General features: G+C 36.7%; 4 protein-coding genes across 4 annotated transcripts; 3 read left to right on the forward strand and 1 right to left on the reverse strand.

The window, feature by feature from the left end:
• Positions 1-1132: 1132 nt before the first annotated feature.
• Positions 1133-7475, forward strand: LOC147848800 (protein PTST, chloroplastic-like). Its single transcript, XM_087338103.1, has 8 exons — positions 1133-1296; positions 3368-3667; positions 4576-4665; positions 4903-4971; positions 6109-6214; positions 6319-6407; positions 6539-6651; positions 7162-7475. Exons 2-8 carry the CDS (start codon positions 3386-3388, stop codon positions 7262-7264), a joined length of 852 nt encoding a protein of 283 aa, XP_087194229.1. The 5' UTR covers positions 1133-1296; positions 3368-3385; the 3' UTR covers positions 7265-7475.
• A 1287-nt stretch (positions 7476-8762) lies between these two features.
• Positions 8763-11714, forward strand: LOC147848801 (pentatricopeptide repeat-containing protein At1g03540-like). Its single transcript, XM_087338100.1, has one exon. The coding sequence runs from the start codon at positions 8846-8848 to the stop codon at positions 11171-11173; it is 2328 nt and encodes a 775-aa protein (XP_087194226.1). The 5' UTR covers positions 8763-8845; the 3' UTR covers positions 11174-11714.
• Positions 11715-13790: 2076 nt separating this feature from the next.
• Positions 13791-17215, forward strand: LOC147848802 (pentatricopeptide repeat-containing protein At3g09040, mitochondrial-like). Its single transcript, XM_087338094.1, has one exon. It carries the CDS (start codon positions 13892-13894, stop codon positions 15980-15982), a length of 2091 nt encoding a protein of 696 aa, XP_087194220.1. The 5' UTR covers positions 13791-13891; the 3' UTR covers positions 15983-17215.
• Positions 17216-17424: 209 nt separating this feature from the next.
• On the reverse strand, positions 17425-22353 carry LOC147848803 (dnaJ protein homolog 2-like). The gene is made up of 7 exons (XM_087338097.1): positions 21700-22353; positions 19959-20136; positions 18951-19092; positions 18722-18855; positions 18458-18600; positions 18111-18309; positions 17425-17949 (listed from the first exon to the last, which is right to left on the reverse strand). The coding sequence occupies exons 1-7, from the start codon at positions 21847-21849 to the stop codon at positions 17636-17638; spliced, it is 1260 nt and encodes a 419-aa protein (XP_087194223.1). The 5' UTR covers positions 21850-22353; the 3' UTR covers positions 17425-17635.
• Positions 22354-22514: the final 161 nt, after the last annotated feature.

The raw sequence follows: 22514 nt of genomic DNA on the forward strand, positions 1-22514 counted from the left end.
AAAATCCTTGACCTCATAGTCAATGTGCTCCTAGACAAGTTCAAATCAAATGTGACCCTGGGAACTAGCAGTTTTTTTGTTTTGTTTTATGTAATCACTTGGTTGCCTGTCGTGTCTAAATACAATTTGCTTGGCCCACAATCTTCTAACTTTGCAAATGATTCCTTTCGTTGCATCTATCCACGTAACACACATACACATCAAATTACAATCTCCTCTTCTTCAATCAATGCGCTCAAAATGTTTTACATTGTTTCCGCTTGGAATGGTTTTTAGTTTTTAAATTTCAGATTGTTTTATTTTCTAAAAGAAATTGACTTGGAAATTTACTCCATTGTTTGTGGTCGTTCAAAATTGGTGGTGTGTGTGAGGTGATGGGCATTCTATACAAGCGTCCCTTCACCCTCCCATCACAAAGTTGTGTCACACGCATGCACAAGTTTTGAACATGTGACATGGCCAATTTATAAATATCTAGTAGGCAAGGGTAAAATTGTCAAGACCAATGCCAAACAGGTTTACAAGTATTGAGTGACTTGATATGAGTCGTGAAGCAATTTACCGTCAAGAGCACAAACCCAACATATCTCTCCTTCCACTCACATCTCAGACATGTCCTTTAAGAATACGCTTTTTAATTAGAGCTCCAACCTCCGTTTAGAAATCAAGAAGACAATTTGCTTTACATTTGTCTTATGGGCACAAAATAGACATAGGGTTTTCAAGTACCATATAACGAGCAAGGTAGCGTACCACGTAGGATCAATCTTGTGTGAGCAATGCCAAGGGAAAAGCTAACGCTTACTTCTACATCAAACAATTTTGTGAGCATAGAGAGCTCTCAGTAATTGGTGATGCACTATGTGAACACCCAAACCCAAACCTCCTTTTTTCTTAACGAGGACACAACGAGTAAGTGCCCGCAGCTCCTTGCGAGTAGCCATGTTTTCATAATGTGAATACCGTGATTTCCTTTTTGACACAATATTGTATGTTATGTGTGTACAGTATGTATGTATGTATGTGTGTCTGTGTGTATGTATGTATGTATTCATTCCAATCTCCATTGTCCAACAATCAAGTTCTCCACACAAAAATATAACTAAAATTGCTTTTTTTTGTGTGAGCTCACACACTCGAAAGAATCATAGACAAACAGCACTATAATTTGTGGTTCTGATTCGGGCACTCTCCTCTGTGGAAATACGGTGGAGATGAGCGTCGCAGAAATGGATGGGGACTTTATCAATCAGCCGTAATAATCGCCCCGTGTCGTCCCCTCTGTATCGAACGAAGGTAAAATTCTCATTGAACATTCATATGTACATATTTATGTATGCATCTACCTTCAATCATTTTTCTGTTATCATCTACGAGCTCAGCACAGCTAAAGAAGGAGATTTGCTCTTCAATCTCATTTACCAGCTAAGAGTAGAAACAGAATTAAGGATTAGATATGTGTCGTTCACATCTTTATCACAATTCATTAAAATGCTTGGCAACAGCGCGGGTCAATTCGGTTGTAAAGGGATCAAAGAGTGTAATAGAAAGATATAAAATTGCTGTTAATTCATTCTGTTTTCACATAGAGTCTAATGAAATGAAACTCTGCGAATTAGTAAAGAAGATTTTCCTGCAAACTGTTCTGCAATCATAGTATCAGCTTACATTGATGGTGGGAGCTCTGTTTGATAAACAAGAAAAGGACACAAGTTGGATATTAAAATTTCCAGTTGTAAAGGGAATACGAAACAATGGAAATATGTCAATTTCTACTACATGCTTGTACATTTTGTGGTGTTTTCTTGTCATTTCATATTCTTTCATGCATGGAATGAGGATTAGTTGATAAGTGAAAGAAAAACTTCTGTGGAAAGCCCATTTCATGATATGAGGAGGGGAGCTCAGATAAGAGCGTTTCAAGGAAGTGATCGAAATGACCATTCTTTTATGATTGAAAGAGAGCCCAAACAAGAGTGATGTGGAGATTGGATGAGATCAAAATGCCCATTGTATTTTGTGACAAATAATTAGGCAAGCTCAAACAATAACGTTCCAGTAACAACCAAAATTGGCCTTCTATGTTATGGCCATGTCAATTCAAAAAAGAGTATTTCAATGAACCAAAATAGCTATTCTATAATTGTGGATGGGGACAGGAACAAAGTGATCATTCCATGTTATGAGTCATGGTCTAAGAGTTTGAATATGGGGATCTCTTGAATGAAGCTAAAATGACCATTCTATGCTATGAATCATGATTAAGGGTATTTGAACCAATGCATTTCTTGCACAGAACCAAAATGACTATTCTATGTTATAATTAATCAAGGGAGCTTGAACGAAGAGCTTTTTTTGGATGGAACCAAAATGATCATTATATGCCATAATTGAGGGAGTTCAAAGAAGGTATTTCTCTCATAAAGGACTGGGAATGCCGGAGTTTGAACCAAGGCAATTTGTGGATAGAACCAAAACAACCATTCTATATTATAAACATGATCAAGGGAGTTCGAACAAAGGGCATTTTGTGGACAAAAACAAAATAATTCCATATAATGATTGAGGGATTTCAAAGAAGGTATTTTTCTGGGAAGAATAGGGATGAGATCAAATAAGCATTATATGATCAAGGGAACGCAAACAAGACCCTTTTAAATTTTGAGAGGGGGAGAGGATTCCCATGAAGATCCATAGATATGCATATGTCATGGACAAGGTAACCTTATCCAGAGGAATCTAGAAAGGTCTAGAAGTTTCTAAATAGGCTTCACAACTGGCAATGGATATTAGATTCTACATCAAGATTGAATTTGTTTCCCTATTTGCAGAATACTTCATTTGAACGGATTATGGGTGAAAAGTTTCCATTTAGTCTTGCATTTATATACAATTAATGTAAGTCCCTTTTTCTAAGAAAAAACATCCATAAATACATACAATGAATGCCCCTCTCCTTCCAGATGACTATAATGCATGATAGATAGGCCCACAAGGAGGTGAGGGCCATATACACTAATAATTCCCTCTATTCAAGGAGGAGATTTTGTGGTCTAAGGTTCCAACCACATGAGCGTAGGTGTCCATGCCTAATATGAAATATCAAACAGTTCAGTTGTACCCTAAGATGTATTCTCTGTGGGAAAGTCCAATGTAGGTTGTGGTTTCATGCCTGAGCTTTTTGATTAAAGCATAAACTAAAGCTATGAACAATGGTAAAGCTTGCGTTTTATGGCAGGAGAAATCAATAGTCATGGGTATGATCTATTTAAAATGAAAGCATTTCCTTATGGTATAGCTTGGATTTCATACGTACTAATGCATTTACTGTTAAATTCTTAAGCTTTTATTGGTTCATGTATGATAGGATTTTGTGGGCTGTTGAATGTACATAATGGAGTTTGCCAAGGCAGATGGCACAGCTCTAAGGGCAAGACACACACACTTGTGCAGTTCCCTGAGGAACAAAGTCCAAGCTTTAGAGGTAGGGTTTTCAGTTTCCAAAGTTGTGAGTGACAGAACAAACCAACTTCCTATCAGGCACTTAAGAAGTAAAAAATGCTGGTCAAGTGTCCCAGTGGCTTCAACCAATGCTCCCGAGGGTTCTTCATCTTATATACAGCAAGATGAATCTGTGTATCTCGGCCAACCAACTAGTAAAGAGGAGGTATATAATATTCATGCAGTTCTACTCTTTGTTTTGTTGTTGTTGTTGGCATTCAGTCTCCCTTAATTTTATTAGAGATGTTATTATCTTGCATACCGACTAATGTGAGTGGGGAGGAGAACTTGGGCCATCCTATATTGTTGAACATATGCATGGGGTTAAGGGGTAACCACCAATGTAGCCAATTTATAATTAAGTGTAAGTTCCGATCAGTATTTATTATAATGGGCTCATGAAGAAATTTACTATTATATATGTGGTTGTGTAAGGCTGAGAGAAGACAAATGTTCCTAAAAGCATTATTGGAGTTTGAAAATGTGCCTTGAAGTACAAAACTGAATCCCCTGTATCAAGCTGGGTATAACACAGAAAGAGCCGCAAAAGAGGGAGTAAAAGAAAGTGTAAAATTGTTATAGATGAGATGATGTGGAGTAAGAATTTTAATAGAGTAAAAAATCATTCTGCCATTGAAAAGAGTGCACAAAATACAAAGACAATGAGCTTTCCTGTAGTATTATAGTTATAATGAACTTTCATGTCGTATTATTGCATTGCTAAAGTAAATATTGCAATGAGAGCTGATTCAAAAGTTATCTATTAGACATCCGAGGAAGTGAACAGGTGTATCTCCAATGACCAAGCAACTTTGTTGTATTGTTCTTTTTGGCCTAGGTTCTAGTTTGCATTAACCAACATCTAGGGTTGGGTCATGATTTATTGAATGACCCCCATTGACCCACCCCTTTTCAATGTGTAACATTGTTATGGATACTTTCTCTGTTTGTTTTCTGGTACTCCTTTATTGGATATCTCATCATTTAAATAGTAAACAGTAGATTAAACACATGAAGTTAAAATAGAAAAGTATGCTAATGTTTACTCAGCTGAAACTGTAATGCCCATGACAGCTGGCAGCCATGCGAGAAAGTGCTATGCGCACGAGACTAATGCGCCGTCTAAGTGATGCAAACCTTTATGGGCGGCATATACAACGACAGGTTTGCACCTTCCAATTTCAGTAGTTTAATTACTAGATTGTTGGAAGCACTAGTGCTGATGCTTATCCTTGCAAGACGTTTTAGTTCTCATCAGCATGATCATGCTTGAGGTGTAATATCATGTGGTTTTTAAGCTAAATTTAAAATCAATTCCAGTTTAACCATTATTATCACGGTTCTTGGTTTCCATACTGCTATGCTAGCTCTTTAATTTCATCCAATTGAATTCCTGTTCAGCTACTTGAGAAAGAAGCTGCATTATTGAAGTGTAAAAGTGAACTAGCGACAATGGAAACTGAAATAAAGGTATATTTGTTTTTCTGCTTCATTGACTTCACATCATATGCATTTATTCATTGACGCAGAAAATTGCAATGCTCTATCTTTATTTGCTATGTTGGATTAAAGTACTACTTTATATCATGAGAAGAAGCTTCTCTCCATGGAAAATCACAGTATGTTCATGACCTATATATAATCATCTTAATCATGCAATGCTTTTATCAGAACTTAGTAGAACCACTTGATTGAACAGTATATAGTTGCGCACAAAATGTTACTTCTTGATTCTAGTATCTTCAGAAATCCTAGTATATGGAAACTTCTTGATGGCTGTAGCAAACATTGTTGTTTCAATAACATTTTTGGGTTTATACATATGAGTCTCAATGCTTAATGTTGACCTATGCTCAGGGCAGCATGGTTTAAGCTTAGCTGATCCTCCCGGTCCCACTGATTTTTACTGTGTGAGACCTGAAGGGTGAATGGGTATAGTAATTCCACATGTTCAATCAATATTGCTAGCAACTTTAGTTATGAAGTCAGAGGACAGCAATGAGCATTGTGTTATGGCACATCTTGATTATTGTCATTAGGACATTGTATTTTTATTCTTCGTAAGGTTTTCTCCAGTGGTGAATTTTTATCTAAATCAATGGCGAGGTTGTTGGTTTACTGCTTTTGAAAGTTCCACCAATTTCTGTTGTTCTCATGCTTCCTCAAGCACAACAATTACTTGCACTAAACCCATTGCATTGTGAGTTATGTGAACCTCACTTGAGTTGATCTATTCTACTTTCCATAAAATATTTTGCATAGTTCATCACATGAACATTCGCCATCTTTGAAGCGGTTTTTGTGTATGATTGCATAACTTTGAAAATGTACTTTTTGGATGAGCAATGTCATCAGTCATGTATGTTGAGCAATGCCATGGTCATGTCTGTCTCATAGGTTTTGGTAACATTTCCTAGGGACACTGTCATCAGTCATGTATGTTTTGAGCAATGCCATGATCATGTCTGTCTCATAGGTTTTGATAACATTTCCTCGAGACACTGTCATGAAATTTGACTGAAACTTTAATATAATTTTTGCATGTAGATGAGTTTGGATGAAAACAAAAGGCAAACTTGATACTATCTATTTCTGTAAAATCTCCAGAACCTGCTGCACTTGGCTCAGGAAGTCGCCAGTGAAGGGCCTAGACCAGGGTCAAGAAAAATTAACGGAAAATACATTCAGTCTCATTTCACATTGAAACTCAAAGGCAATAATTCTTTTTCAAATCTTCATAATGCTAGTAAATGCCTAGATTTTCTACTCTAAAATTATATCCCGACCTTAAAATTTTAAACCCTCATTTTCCTTCAGAGTTGCATGAATGTGTGGCTCGACAAGTTGAAGATATTGATACAGTATGCTATCGTGATGTGCCACTTGTTTGGTATGGTATGGCAGAGGTAAGTGAGGTTTTTGATGCATAAGCAGACAGATAAATTTTATCTATTTTTTCTTTTAATTGGGGTTTATTCCCTAATTGAATATGGAAAAAAGTGAATTGATCACCTTTAATTCTCCAATCTCTTTTTAGGATGTGCAAGTGATGGGCTCCTTCGATGGTTGGTCTCAAGGCCAACCAATGTCTCCAGAAGCATCTAGCTATTTTACGAAATTTTCCACTACATTGAAATTACGCCCAGGACGGTAACTGGATCTTTCTCTCATATTCTTTTCACTAATTTTTAAGCCAAGACCAAGACATTATTTGCAAAACATATTATGGTGCATTAATGGCCGCTTCTTTGGAAATATAGTATGAAATCATCTTGAGAATGATGATAAGAATTAATATCGAGAGGGAAATCGCAAGAAACTAAAGACATTGACCAGAAACAAAAATATCATGTGATCTTAGATAGATTAGTATAGGAGGATGGTAATGAAATATCACTCTTAAGACATGGGTAAATTTTCTTTGCAAAGAGAAAAATTAGTGCAAAAAGAAAATTGCGGTATAGCAGTAAATATTGACAAGAACTATCAAATATAATGTGATGTGAGATTAATTAGAATTTGTGGGGCTGATGAAAGATTGCAATGTGAAATACTAAATGTTTTTTAGTTGCAAGACTTTGTATGTTGCCAAAAGAGTATTTCAAAAACATTACATTTCACCTCTCCAATGCTGATGAAAAAATGGTCTTTCAAATATAGGTATCAGATCAAGTTCATGGTGGATGGAGAATGGAAGATCTCCCCTGACCTGGCACAAGTTGGTGAAGGCATGACTATAAACAATTTGCTGGTGGTCACATAAAACTTTCTTCCATTAGCTACCTATATGGGATGGTTTTCTCATTGTAACATCATTACCTTAATTTATACAATCATTCCTTTTTGTATTTTATGATAGAGAAAACTTTTCTCTTTAGAGAATCAATTTCTAAGATGGTCATGGTTATGCATTTTCTCTCAATGCTTTTACACCCAACAATTTTAAATACAACTAAAAAGTGATCAATAGTTTACATCTTTAGCAAGTTAATTTACTTGGACATGGAAAAGATGCAGCTTTTACATCCTTTTATGCTCTTATTACATAATAGAATTTATATATCCTCGTGTATCCACGATGTATGGTTATGATGAAACTAAGAAGATGGCTTGGTCATACTATAACTCAATAGATACCTTCTTTTGACATTCTTCTAGTATAAACCACAAATAATAATGACATATCCTCTTGTATCAACAATATTTGTAATTCTAAAACATAGAAGAAGGTTTGATATTACGAGGATCCATTGCCATGCTACCATATTTTTTTCATTCTTCTATTATGCTCCATGAAAAATATGGCATATCCTCTTACACCACCAACATTTGTGTCAAAGTGTTTTCTTTGTAATCATTGGGTGTTGATATGGGCTTTGAATCATCCTTAAGAGATTGTCATTTGCATGTGGGCGATTGCCAATGTTGGGCTTCCATTTGGATGGTTTCTTGAGAGGCTTAACAGTTGAGGACATCAAGTGTGTATCAAACATTTGATATGAACACGAGAGATTTGAGTAGACAAAATCAACGAGTATATGGTGGTCATTGAATGTGAAATCCAACTTGTGTGATTGAGATATGAGACAACTGGTCCAATGCAATCAATGAGTATGCAACAACTATTGCTTGCCAATCCATGCAATGTAGAGATGAGACATGTGATATAGTAATTCAATGGGTACACATGGAGGAAGAGGGGGGGGGGAAACAAGGAAACTCATTTGCCTCAATATATAAATGATTAGAGTGAAATTTATAGCCCTAATAAAGTATTGCTAAATCCTTTCAAACATTCACAATGTTTATATTTTGCGGGGGGAAATTGAGGAACCTTTAAAAAATGTTGGTGATAAAAAAAAGGAGCCAAAGGTTTCCAAGATCTAGGGAGAGAAGTTGATAGTCTCACTTTTGCCCCGATGGAGTTAAGGCATCAATTTGATTTCGAGAAACTCAATGGGTGCACAAAGTGACCATTGAGCGTGAATCTAACTTGGGATTTAGAGATGAGAACTGATCTGATGGGAGTGGAGAAATGCAGCGGTTGGAAGTCATGGAGTGTGAATCCAACCTGCGATACTAAAAATGAGATGTCGAAACAATCAAACAAACTCAATTGGTACAATCAAGTGTGAATCCAAATTTAGATACGGAGAGTGCGCTGTCTATTTCTTGGGATAAACATAGATCTGATCGGACAAACAGGAAGTGTACCATTTGACTGCGAAATTCGAATCCAATCGAAGTGTAATAAGTAAGGCAAAGGCTGCTATCTATACCACGTATCCCCTCCGTGGATTGAAGGAGGAAGGTTCTAACCTCAAGAAATGACCATCTTGATGCAATGGCGAGCATGTCATGGTGCCATTCTGCTCCTCCTTCCATGAAGGATCTCATCCTTACTTCTCAAGAGTGTAGAAACAGTGGTAACCTTTCAGACGCCAGAAGAGTATATATGCAGGTATGTGGTAAGGGTATGGAATGTCTACCACGTCTTGGAACGTTTCTTATCCCTATGTTCATAGAATGTGGAAGCACCCATGATGCTGTCCATGTGTTTCATAAGCTAAACGAGAGAAACGAGCTGCAATGGACCTCCCTTATACAAGGATTTGCTCAGTTGGGAGATCTTGATGCCTCTTGTACCATGTTTAAAAACATGTTGGATGATGAAAAAGTGTCTTATAGTAGTAACTCAACCTTATTTTGCTTGCTAAAAGCTTGTTCGAGATTGAAATGCTTGGAAAAAGGGTTTGAAATCCATACTGAGATCATTGTGGAAGGGTTTGAGATAGATAGATATGTAGTAAGCACTTTGATGGATTTGTATGGGAAATGTGGTTGTTTTGTAGAAGCACAAGAGGTTTTTGATGAGCTTCCAGATCGTAATGTTGTTTCTTGGAATGTATTAATAGGAAGTTGTCTCGAGTTTGAATTCTCTCGGGAAGCTTTGAATTGTATTGAACTCATGTACCTGGAGGGCATCTCTCCCAATGAAGTGACACTTTTTTACTCTATGAAGGGTTGTAGCAAAGTGTTGGATGTGAGCAAAGGCAAAGAGTTGCACTGCGAGGCTATTAAGAAAGGTTATGAGAATGATCCTTTGATAAGCAATGGTCTGGTTGATATGTATGCTAAATTCGGTTTATTTGAAGAGGCATGGGAAGTGTTGATAGAGCTTCAGGTGCAAGATGTAGCTTCTTGGACATCATTGCTAGCAGGATATGTGGAACGTGGGCATCATGAGTATGTGCTTCATTGCTTGGAAGAGATGAGACGAAGAGGCATATCTCCAGATGCCTTTACCTATGCTTGTGTCTTAAGAGCTTGTGGTAACATAGGAGAAATAGCCAAGGGTCATGAGGTACATGGTTTGATACTCAAATTAGCACTCGAAAAGAATGCCTTTGTTTGTAGCTCTTTAGTGGAAATGTATGGAAATCTTGATTTTATTCCAGAATCACAGCAAATATTGAATAAACTACAGACTAGGGATGTGGTTTCATGGAACACATTGATTGGATCATATGTGGACCAAGGACTTTGTGAAGATGCATTGAAGTGCTTTGAAATAATGCAGATTAAGGGTGTGTCTTCAGACGCGGTTACATATGTATGTTGTTTGCAAGCATGTATTCATATAGATGGCATTAGAAGAGGACAAGAATTACATTCCGAGATCTTACAAAAAGGATTTGAGGGAAACCCTAAGGTTGGAAACACATTGGTGGACATGTATGCAAAGTATGGTCAGATAGCTGAAGCAGAAAGAGTTTTTGATACACTATCGAGAAAAGATGTAGTCACTTGGACTGCATTGATGGCCGGATATAACGAGAATAGGGACATGGAACAAACCTTGCACTGTTTTGATCATATGTTATTGAATGGTGTGTCCCCGAATGTTGTTTCATGGAACACATTGATAGAGTGTTATGCAGATAAAGGAGATTTGGAGAAGGCTATTGAATTGTACCAACAGATGCAGGAACAAGGTTTGATTCCTAATGAAGTCACCTTTTCAAGCATAGTGAGGGGGTGTGGCAATACGTCATTAGCCATTCAAACAGGGCAAAAGGTTCATGCTCAAGTCTTAGGTGTAGGGAAAGTCGAAGGAAGCATGGGAAGAGCTCTTGTTGATATGTATGGTAAATTTGGAAGCATGATTGATGCTGAGAATGTGTTTAATGCATTGCATATTAAAAATTGCTTTGCATGGACTGCGCTAGTCATGGGTTATGCTCGCAAAGGAGAGGTTAAGCTTCTTTTTGAGTCATTAGAGGAGATGAATAGGGCAGGAATTGAGCCAGATGAGATCACATTTATCAGTATTCTAACTGTCTGCAGTCATACTGGTCTTCTGAATGTGGGACAAACCTATTTTGAGGTCATGAACTCAAAATTTGGCATATCTCCAAATATTGAACATTATAACTGCATGGCCGATCTACTTAGCCGATCAGGTAAGGTGCGAGAGGCTGTGGCATTGCTGGAAAAACTAGAAATAGGACCTGACTTTGTGATGTGGAATACTATGTTGGGTGCATGTAGACACACTCAAGGCCATTCTGTGGTTGGTAGATTTGCCTTTGAATTATCAGTGGAATTAAATGTAGAGCATAGTGCAGCATATGCTTTGATGATGAACACATTCATGTGGGAAGATGTGTAACAATGACAATGATTTATCTTGACATTCTATGAAATTACAAAATATTTATGGAGTTCAGCCTGCCTATGCTTGGCACAAATGGCAACGTGGCCCACTATTAAGATGGAAGCCAAGTGAGAACATTGTTCGGCTTGTCACTACAGATGTCATTTGATAGTGATCACATTATAAGTCCAGCACCCTATACTCACAGAGTACAAGTCATTTATGGGTAATTTGATCTTAATGGAATGGAAGGTTTGCTCTACGCACAGAGTAGAAGTCACTATATCCATTGGTGCATGAATATATCTCTATATGCATTTCAAATATCGAATGAAAAAGCCTCAACTGCAACAAAGTACATCGTGTCTTGAATTTGATCCACAATATGTTGGACTGGAACAAATGACCTCACGTATTTAGTTTTCCAAGGATTAATACTCAAAGATACAAATACACACGATGGACATGAACTGTTGAAGAGATACTTGACAATAACTTCCTTAAGTTGATCCAATGCCATAATCAATTCTTTGGAGCTTATATTCTCCTCTTTCAATGTCTTATCTACTGGGAACATCCACATCTGTCTTAGGTCAAGGAGGGCTTAATTGAAACCTCTGCTGTCAAAATAAAATGACATTATTCTAAGGAATAAGTCCTTGTACAGACACGGTCTTGAGTAATGACACATCATCAACAACTGGAATTTCAATACTCCAACTTTTATACATCCGAAGGTGCGAAGGCAAACATGTGGAGTCTACATTAGACATACATAATGCGTTTGGGGACAAATGGCTCTTTTGGATTAGAAATAGATTAAATTTTAGATGATGCTTTGAAACACGTCTTGCTTTATGGCTAATCAAAGGGAGGTGCAACATGCAACATGAAGGGCAAGTTTTTGAGATCCTATGAGTAAATTTAATGCTTGTTTCATGGTTCACAAATCTCATGCAAAAATGGTTTCAAGCGGGAATGCATCCCGTGTTCCTAACTACCAATTCGTCAGCATGTGCCGATTGCATACAAACATGAAGAGAGTCACTACGGTAATATGGCCTTTAATTACATATTGAATACTTGGAAACATAGTATGAACCATACGTACCATACGTGCATTCGCATTCGCGAATGGTTAAATCATTCGCGAAAGAAAAACACCCTCAAAGAATGATAAATATCATACTTTTGGATTAACTATTTATTATGAGGTAGATAAGCGTAAAAATGAAAAAAAAAACAAAAAAAAACATTAAAAAAATGGGAAAAAAACAAAAAAAAAACACAAGAATGTTAGGATAACATTCGCATTCGTTTTCCAACGTAGGAAAACGAATGTTATACTAGACGAACACGAATTTTACGTACTATGCTTGGAAATGAGATGAATGGACTTGACAATCATCTTTCCAAGAAGCAAATACTATGAAGTTTGATGCTTTGGACATAAGGGAGCCTGTAATTCTTAACATACCTCGACACAAATAAGATGAAGTTTATTAAAACTTGATAGCAATTAGTATGCAAGAATCAAACATGAGACTTTTTTTGCCATGAACGCTTGGGTCAAGGGGTCTTAATAGTACGCATGTCCATGATGTGATATCTGGCATTGTTTAAGAGATTTGAAAAGTGAATGTATTTGTTTTTGATAGAAATAGTACAAAATGTACAAAACCATCCTTATTGCACAAGTGTTAGGAAGATGTAAAACAAGCCAGATATGTTATTCGCTTGGCTAATTATGGTCCTGAAGGTTTTGATTGAATCCACTAAGGCTTTATTTGGGTTTATGAAAGTAAAAAAAATGTTTTCTTTTTTTATCAAGGGTATGTTGTTTCATTGAAGTTGTCATTGAAATCAATCTATCATAAGCAAAAAATGTACTTGGGGCACACATAGTTGCAAACTAGAATGTTATGGTTCCCCATCAATCATTTAAATATCATTTATATTCTAGTATAGATGTCTATTTAAGAGACATTATTGAAATTCTGGTCTCTTATTCATGGGGCACTTTTGTTACTCTCTCCATTTAAAAACCCTTTAAATATAGTTTTCATTTACTAGTCCATATATTGTAGGATGTAGCTCCATTTAAGGAAATTCTAGGCTTACCTCTTGTATGAAGGGCATTAGGTATTATTGATATTCAACTACATTTGTGGATACTTTCGCGGAACTGTTGTTCATATCTTGTTTGCAAACAATCGATACGTATGGTACATACTATCAAATGTGACAATTGTTGTTGATATTTATGACGAATATTGTTGGTTCTTATTGTACATACTACCTGATAGAGGGGTGGTGTTGATATTATCTCGTATATGAGAGGTAATTGACGTTTTTCCAACATTTTCCATTTTGTATATATACCACACAATGTGAAGAGTACAAATTTCTCGCAAGTAACTTTGGGAGGAACTTTCTATAATGAAAAATTAACTATGTGTGAGAGGTATTGTCAATAACTTGGGAGTATAGAACCAATATAATCAATATGTATCGCCAAACGTGAAGGGTATCGTTGATATTTTCCAAATGTAGAAAATCTAAGGTCTATATCACCAAATAGGAAGGGTATTTAAGGAAATAAAATTTTGCATACTAAAGAGCTCTGCTACAACAACATTAATCATCGGAATGGAGGAAAACAGGTGTTTTCGCGTTGCCTTTTGTATGCATTGTGCATCTGGACATTAGTTCGTTAAGGGGGAAGCACAATCCATGGCGTCTTCCTCACAAATTGGACTGTGGAATTCAACCATCAGAACATATCTTAGACAAAAGCAAACTTACTTAGCTTTGCAAAGCTTCCATCAAATGCTTCAAGAATCAGTTCTTGGGGATATGGATATGTTCATAAGTTTACTCTCTGCATGTGCAAACATGAATGACATTAACCTTGGCAAGAAAACTCATGCTTGTATGTGTTTTGTTAATAATGCACTCAAGGATACAAGGGTAGGAAATGCTCTTGTTAACATGTACGGAAAATGCGGTAGCATTGAAGATGCTCTCCACATCTTTGATATAATGCAACAAAGAGATTTAATCTCATGGTCTGCGATGGTATCAGTTTATGCTAAACATGGACATGATAAAGCATCATTTCATATGTTTAGAAATATGCAAGAAGAAGGTATACTACCGAATCGGGTTACTTTTATAAGTGTTTTGTCTGCTTGCGCTCATTCTTCAGCTATAGTGGAAGGTAAAAGAATTCATTCCCGAATTATTCAATGTGGTGGTGATGTGGTTCTTGAAACTGCCCTTGTCAACTTCTATGGTAAATGTGGTAAATTGAATGATGCACAAGATGTTTTTGATAAGATGACTAATCAAGATGTAGTTGCGTGGAATGCCATTATAACAGTGTCAGTTCATGATAGTCAAGGCCAATTAGTATTTCACCTGTTTAATCAAATGCAATCAGAAGGTTTTAGACCTGATAGGGTGACCTTTACAAGCATGATCGATGCATGTGCCAACCATTTGCTTTTTGGAGAAGGTATGCATTTACATGCCTACATAATGGAAGAGGGATTTGATAAGGATATTGTGGTAGCAACAGGGCTGTTTGACATGTATGGTAGATGTGGTAGTATTGAGGATTCTCGTAAGGTATTTGAAGAAATGCCAAATCGTAATGTTATCACATGGAATGCCTTGATTGCTGTTTATGGACAACATGGCCTGGGGAAGGAAGCTATTCACATTTTCACTGCAATGGAAGAAGAAGGCACGGTTACTGACAGTATCACTTTTATAAGCATTGTTGATGCATGTGCGAGTCTTTCAACACCATTGGAAGGTCAGCGTATGCATTCTTATACAATCACGAAGGGTTTTGATTCCGAACGTGTCATTGGAAATGCATTGATCAATATGTATGGGAAGCACAACAGACTAGATGAGGCTCAATATGTTTTCAACAAAATGCTAGAGTGGGATGTTGTTACTTGGACTTCTATGATCACAATTTATTCTCAAGAAGGGCGAAGCCGTGAAGCACTTCAAATCTTTGAAAAAATGCGTGATGCAAATGTAAAAGCAGACAAAGTTGCTTTTATAAGTGGTCTTGCTGCATGCACAACTCATATGGCAATGGCAGATGGTAAGCAAATGCACGCTTATATCGATGATAGTGGAATTGAGATGGATATTAACATGGGGAATGCCCTTGTCACTATGTATGCAAAATGTGGTAATGTAGATGCTGCACTTGGAATCTTCAATGAAATGCCAAATCAGGATTTAATTTCATGGAATGCTGTAATAACTGCATTTGCTCAGCATGGTTTGGGGAAAGAAGCTATCCAATTCTGCCAGAGAATGCACACAAAAGGCTTTTCACCAACTAAAGTTACATTTGTGGGTGTCCTTACTGCATGCAGTCATGCTGGATTGATTGATGAAGGTTGTTGTTTTTTTAAATGTATGGATGATTATAAGGGTATAGAGCTTGATGTAGATCATCAGGATTGCATGATTGACTTGTTTGGACGATCCGGATGCTTAATAGAGTCTGAAATATTGGTACATAAAATGCCATTTCAGCCAACAGTTCTGTCTTGTTTAGCTTTGCTCGGATCTTGCAAACTTGTTTCCGATGTGAATAGAGGAGAATGCATAGCTCGGATGCTATATGAGTTGGACCCTAGTAATGCGGCTCCTTATGTGATGCTGTCAAATATTTATGTTGCAGCTGGCAAGGAGGCTAATTTAAATGAATTACTAGATATGATTGATGTATTTGACTTGAGGCAGCAATTTGATATTCTTGATTGGGAGTTGCAAACACCAGTTTTTATCTAAGATAAAAAAAAGTCAGAAAATATTGATCAGTAAGGGAATATTCAGATGTCTGATTGGAGATGAAACAATCTTCGTAATTTGCGCAACACTGCAGTAGCTGAGTTGAGATTGCAAAGAAAACATTGAATGAAGAAAGTGATTGATTATCTGAAACGAATGACTGCAGAGATATGTTGCTACATACCATGTGATTTGGCTCCATATCTACGACAAGTGAAAATTATGAGTACCATTGGTGGAGGTATCTCACATTCACTAGTGTGGCAAAGAAAGAAATGTTGTGCTGTTACATGAAGAAGGCCAAACTGGTCAATGTGAATCTAAACTGATTGTGGAATTGCTTCAGTTCAGATATAGAGGAGTGATGCAAGAGCTGAAATCAATACATGAATGAAACAAAGGATTTAAACCAATTTCAACATCTTATGCTAGTATCTTGAAGGAGGCCAAACTGAACCATAAGAATCCAAACCAATACAACATATTTCAGTCCACATACATAAATGAACCACCTTGATGCAAAAGTGCTGACTCCAAAAAGGAGTTATGTATATGAGATACAACTGTTTGATAGAGCATTGCAACAATCTCGAAAAGCAATACTCCGGTGATGCTGAGATAGCCTGGAATTTTCAGACCTCAAGTACAGACACCAACCTTTATGGACTGTCTATACTTCTTTTAGGATCATTGCTTTGCTGGATGTTCTCAGTCCTGTGCATATTTGGAATTTGGTGGGCTCAAAATCTCGTCTTCCCTATTTTCCTCGACAAAGAGGGAGGCTATTGTAAATGAAATTGAAACATGCTGGGTGTTCTTTCCTTAAAAAAACTCATCCTCCTGGTTGTGTTTGCAATTCACATATTGCAAAAGACATGAACACTCTATTCAAGTATTGTTGATCACACTTATCAAAAGCCATTTGGTTTAAAAAGAGAATGATCTTAAGCCATTTGATGCATGCAGACAGAATGATAGTCCTGATAAACATTTTTGTTCAGAAGCTATTCGGAGTGAAAAAGGTATTCTTCACAGAAAACTATTTTCTTTCCTCCAATCAATCCTTCAAATGTGAAATCAGAAGCATTGTGTCCTCAGGGTATTATTTAACTGAAGATTTAGAACTTAGAAGATTATCTGTCTCAGCTAATCAGAACTGATAATAAGTACCCACCATCACACTGAATTGGTTGACAAAATAGAAGGGCAAATGTACAATCGTTTGGTTTGCACTATTATATATACTCTAGGGCACAACTTGACGAAAACAAAATTCTGCTCTAAGAAGTTCGCTCTTTACTTTTTACATCAAAATCCTGCTCAAGCACATTAACCTATGACTTAGCTACACAAAGACACTACCTGCTCAAGCATATCATTCCACGCCTTTACATTAGCTAGGCAATGAGATATAAAAAGAGATAAGAAGCACTGCATTAAAATAAAAATAAATAAATATCCAATTGAATTATCTGGAAAATAAAATATAACGAGTATAAGTGGAACCATAACCTTGTTTATGGCATCACAAACAAGAGCATAAAAAAATTAAGAGTTAATGCTATTAGCTAATAGCAAGACAGGTTTAAAGGCCCAGTACAAAATGAACTAATTATCCATAGCATTTGATAATCACTTTTTTCTCCAACGGTTTTACTGTTGTGCACACTGAACTCTTGGGGCACCTGCTTCTTCTTCTTCTTCGTAAGCTTCATGTGCAGATTGTTGTTGCTTCCTTCTCAGTTCTTCCTCCATATTTACATTTTCTAGTATGGTTTCTTCACAATCATCAAGATCCATTTCTGTCAACCTTGGTCCGGAAGGTAGAATTGTTGTCAGGACTTTACATTGCTCTGTCGAAAAAAAGCCAGACTCTGGAAAATCCACTGAAAAGTGAATATACAGTTTGCCTTTCATAAAACTCTGATAAATGGGCATTCCTTCGTCATTGATGGCTTTAAATTGATCTGTAATGCACAAAAGAAATAAAACCATAAAAGAGAGTATCTGCAAACAATGTTGAGAAATAAAAAACATTCTCTCTAGTATCATGAAATAAATGAGAGGAACATCTAGACTTCTACATGTACTATTTGAATCACTTTTCTTTGGAGTCAATGTCACAAACCTGGTTTCACAACCTCGCTAGGATCTGATCTAATCAATAGTTGTCGGTTATCGAGATGGGAAAGAACAAATTGGAAGCCACAAAGAGCCTCTGTAAGATTCAATGAATGTTCTACAAACAGGTCATCGCCCTTTCTTTTAAACCTTGCATGTTCTTTAAGTTGCACCACAAATACTATATCACCCGTCACAGTATCAGGCTGCAAGATATATTGACCAAAAAACTGGTTTCAAATAGATTCTAGCTGTGGATACAAATTAACTTCAAAAACACATGGTTCCAAATCATTTTAGTTAGACAGAAATATGGCTTCAATAAATTCTGGGTGTGAATTTTTTTCTACTTACCGCCTCATCTGCTTCTCCAGGGAAAGTGATCTTCTGTCCATGTTGCATACCCTTGTCTATATGTACTTCTAAAGCCTTGTTTTGTTGGACGACCTTCTCTCCTTTACAGAGACCACACTTATCTTTCTCATTGATAATTTCTCCTACATTGATACAAAAAATGGAAGTTAGCATTAGACACGCCACTATATCGATTCATAACAGAGGTAAGTTAGCAAGAGGATATGGTTAACTCCACACCTACTTACTGAAAGGAAGACGTACCTGAACCTTTACACTCTGCACATACATGTTGCATCTGCTGTATCATACCAGGCCCTATTTGTCTGACAGAAACCTTCACACCAGACCCTTGACAACTAGCACATTTCATTGAAGCTCCACTTTTAGAGCCATTTCTGCAAAGGTTATTATGTCCAATAACATCAAAATGAAGTAGAGAATAAACAACAATAAAAGATAAGAGGATGGACGGAGAGGTGTATAGACATACCCTTTGCATTTAGAACAGAGTACATTCCTAGATAATGATAGCTTCTTTAACGATCCATTATATAGGTCTTCGAGGGACACCTTTAAAGGATGCACAAGATCGTCTCCACGCTTTTGTCTTCTACTACCTCGGCTACTACCCCCTATTTGACAGGTAAAGCAAAATTAAATAAAAGACCTGCGCTGTCTTAGTTTTTTATTCAAAAAGCATTGTTTAATCAGTCATTGAAGAATCAGCCACTCAAACAAATGAAGGAAAATTAAATAAAAAAATAGTACATCTTCATATTATTTACTTAAAAATGCATCAATTATTCGTTTTAAATAGTTATCACAAAACTAGCTCCACAACTGCCTCATATTGAACAGGGAAAGCGGAATTATATAAAAGATCTATATTGCCATTGTTTTTCTACTTAAAGAATATCAATCTCTCAGTTGAATCAGTTATTGCCAAAGTAGCTCAGCTACTAGTTAATAACATAAAGCAAATGAGCATTAAAAAGCTACAGAACTGCAGCTTTTATTCAAAAACATCAATGTAGTAAAAACATCAATGTAGCTATCACCTAGTTTTCTCAGAGACTCTGACTGTTACGTTTTGGGACCCTAATTTTGGAAATGATCAAAATCTCACTCTAGCTTACCCAAATTTTGGAACTGACACTAAATTCGGACAAGTTCCCAGAATGCCTCAAATTAATTTTTCCCATAATATTCAAAGCTCGAAAGTTAATTTACTTTGATTAAGGAAACATATTTGAAGCACTTGCTTCTAATTTACTTTAAATGTAAATCTCAACTTTGAAAATTTAAGATGATTGGTTGCTAATTAAAACTAGATGATGATTTGGTAGAAAAAACGTTGATGATTTGCAATCATAATTATAAAAAACCCAATTAAATTGAGGCCTTTTGGAAACTCAGTGAGCTAGAATGGTGTATCAGCGATTGTAATAACCTAGGGTGGCATTTTTATATTTATTCCTGAATTAAGAGAAAGACCAACCTCCGAAAGGACCCGCACCTCCACCTCCAAAGAAGGATTCAAAGATATCAAATGGATTGTGACCACCACTGCTGCCTCCTCCCATTCCTTCCTTAAGAGCATCCTCACCATACTGATCATAAATCTCCTTCTTCTCAGGGTCACTCAAGACTTCATATGCTTGAGCCAACTCTTTGAACTGCAAGAAACATATGGTAGCAGAAAAAGAGATCATAGAAAGAAATATAGCACTGTGAACTGCTTAATGGAAAGGCTAAAAATAAGAGCGACTTCCTAAATGTAGAGAATAAATAACAGCAACTAAGAGAGAAACCTTGATAAGGCGGACAATGATAAGGCCAAAGCACAAGCATAGCAGAAAACAGAGAGACACATCTTGATGATATTCAGATATCATGCTCAACTACCAATATGTGTGTTATCTCTAATATGTAGAGGATATTCTATATCCTACCTAAATGAAGATAACAATGAGAGAGTTGTTGCAAACAAGTGAAGGTACTGACATATAGAGGAACCCTCTCCCTTATTGTCAAGAGTTGGTTCATTGAATATTCTCAGTGCTAACATACATACTTTGTCTTTGGAATACTCGTTTCTCTCACTCTGTCATACACACACACACACCACATAGACACACACCACATAGACACCTAATCTATCCACTGCGTGAGAACTATATGTTTAGTTCCCTTAATTATTTACGAATGAATTCCGGAAGAGAAGGACAAAAAATTAAATGGTTTTCACGAAATATAGATACCAAGTAGCAAGACAAAGACAAACAGAGAAAGTTGGATATGGAAGACCAGAAGATTAAACATACTGTTGATGAAAAGCATATAGAGACAATGCAGTAAATCACATGCATAACTATAAAAACAAATACAGATGACTGAGAAAGCCCTCAATGAGATGCAAAAAAGAAAATGCGAAAGGGAAAAACATTTTTAGGATATGGATAAACGATAAAGCTGTATGGAACCATGAAGGGAAGGCAAAAATGGTCAGTTTTTATGAAATGTAAATTTTTAAATGCCTTCTCAGAAAGAAGTATCATCTAGAAAAAGCTTGATGTAATGGAAAAAGATGAAGAACTCGAGAAGGAGATTTTTACAGATAACAGTGAGATACTCCCTATGAAAGATCACCACAAAAAATGTACAATAAGAAGGTGAAATATATGCAAAATTTACTTTTTCACAATGAATGACCAAAAGAATGCTAAAAGTAACAAATGAAAATGTCAAGAGAAAAAGCTTTTTACAAAATCTAGAAAATTGAACTTCCCGGAAGAATCCATGAAACACATAGAAGGAAAACGAACTTCTTACAGAAAAGAAATATAATATTGGAAAAAGAGATCCATTCGAAAAATCAAGGGCTTTGACGAAGTGCAAAGAACTTGACTTCTCATAAATGGACACTACACAGAAAACAAAACTGTTGAATCGTAGAGAAATGCCTTCACAGAAAAAAGAGATGACAGAAAATGCTTCACAAGGGGGGGAAAAGAACGGCAGAGCAGTTTCCTTTTCAAAATGAGATCACAAAAAAAAGAATACAAGAAGAGATGCACAAGCCAATAAATCACCTTCTCAGGAAAAGAGAAGAAAATCCTAAACGGGAGAGGTTTGTCACAAAATGCATGGAAATTACGTTATCTGCTTGATGAATACGAGCATAAATGAAACGCCTGGAAGGAAATGCGTAGTTTTGCTAAATGGTCGAGAAAACTAACCTTCTCAGGATCACCTCCTTTATCTGGATGATTCTTAATGGCAGCTTTCCGGTAAGCTTTCTTGAGCTCATCTGCAGAGGCACTTTTTGGAACGCCTAACACTTCATAGTATCTGTTATTATCACTCTTCTTAGGAACTCGTCCAAACATGTTGACAATGATTCAGAGATGAAGAAATGGTCAAATTAGGAATAGATCGTCAGCGAACTGATTATAGTTCTACTGTGTAGGAACGGAGATTCAGCCAGGGATTTCTCAGATATTTTTCTTGAAATCACTGAATCGTCTATAGTTCTATTGCGTGTAAATGCCTGATCATGGAGACAAAGTTCTTCTGTTAACTGTGTAGGGATCTACTATGTTGGCATAAACGGTCGATACAGAGAGGAATTCTTTAAGTGAAATATTTCGAGATATACGGTGTAGCGAAGGAGATCAAAAGCTTTCCCCGATTCTGAGAAGTCTTTCTGTGAGCTGTGGCACAGAGTTTTGCTACCGCGCGCGTGAGAAAGATCAGTCCAAAGCTTTTCCTGAGATAATCTGCGATCAGCGTAAGCTACGGCAGGAAAGCCAAGGAGATCGAACGATCGCGGCTGGAGAAGAAAAACACAGTAGAGAGAGAAAGGCACAAGTAGGAGTCGTCGAAGAAGAAGAAGACGAGAGAGAGAGAAGGTCAAATATGACTCTATGAGACCAAACATTTTACATTTCACGTGATACATGTGAAAGTGAGTAGCAATTCTGGAGATGTTGAAGAACTTTACTGATGAATATTGTGGTTGTGAGAGAAATTCGTGCAAGGATTGGGGTTGGTC

The sequence above is a fragment of the Azolla caroliniana genome, unplaced genomic scaffold, assembly GCF_043228905.1.
Source record: "Azolla caroliniana isolate FFs.n. ecotype wild unplaced genomic scaffold, voAzoCaro1.0.p SCAF_218, whole genome shotgun sequence".
Taxonomy (NCBI): domain Eukaryota; kingdom Viridiplantae; phylum Streptophyta; class Polypodiopsida; order Salviniales; family Salviniaceae; genus Azolla; species Azolla caroliniana.

Bases quoted from the DNA above. Each gene is read 5' to 3' on its own strand.
- LOC147848800 (XM_087338103.1), top strand. From the start codon at position 3,386: ATGTACATAATGGAGTTTGCCAAGGCAGATGGCACAGCTCTAAGGGCA. The intron at 3,668-4,575 runs GTATATAATATT...TGCCCATGACAG, and splicing joins AACCAACTAGTAAAGAGGAG to CTGGCAGCCATGCGAGAAAG. The intron at 4,666-4,902 runs GTTTGCACCTTC...ATTCCTGTTCAG, and splicing joins GGCGGCATATACAACGACAG to CTACTTGAGAAAGAAGCTGC.
- LOC147848801 (XM_087338100.1), top strand. From the start codon at position 8,846: ATGGCGAGCATGTCATGGTGCCATTCTGCTCCTCCTTCCATGAAGGAT.
- LOC147848802 (XM_087338094.1), top strand. From the start codon at position 13,892: ATGGCGTCTTCCTCACAAATTGGACTGTGGAATTCAACCATCAGAACA.
- LOC147848803 (XM_087338097.1), bottom strand. From the start codon at position 21,849: ATGTTTGGACGAGTTCCTAAGAAGAGTGATAATAACAGATACTATGAA. The intron at 19,093-19,958 runs GTTGGTCTTTCT...CCTGTCAAATAG, and splicing joins AGGTGCGGGTCCTTTCGGAG to GGGGTAGTAGCCGAGGTAGT. The intron at 18,310-18,457 runs GTAAGTAGAAAA...TATATCTTGCAG, and splicing joins CTGGAGAAGCAGATGAGGCG to CCTGATACTGTGACGGGTGA.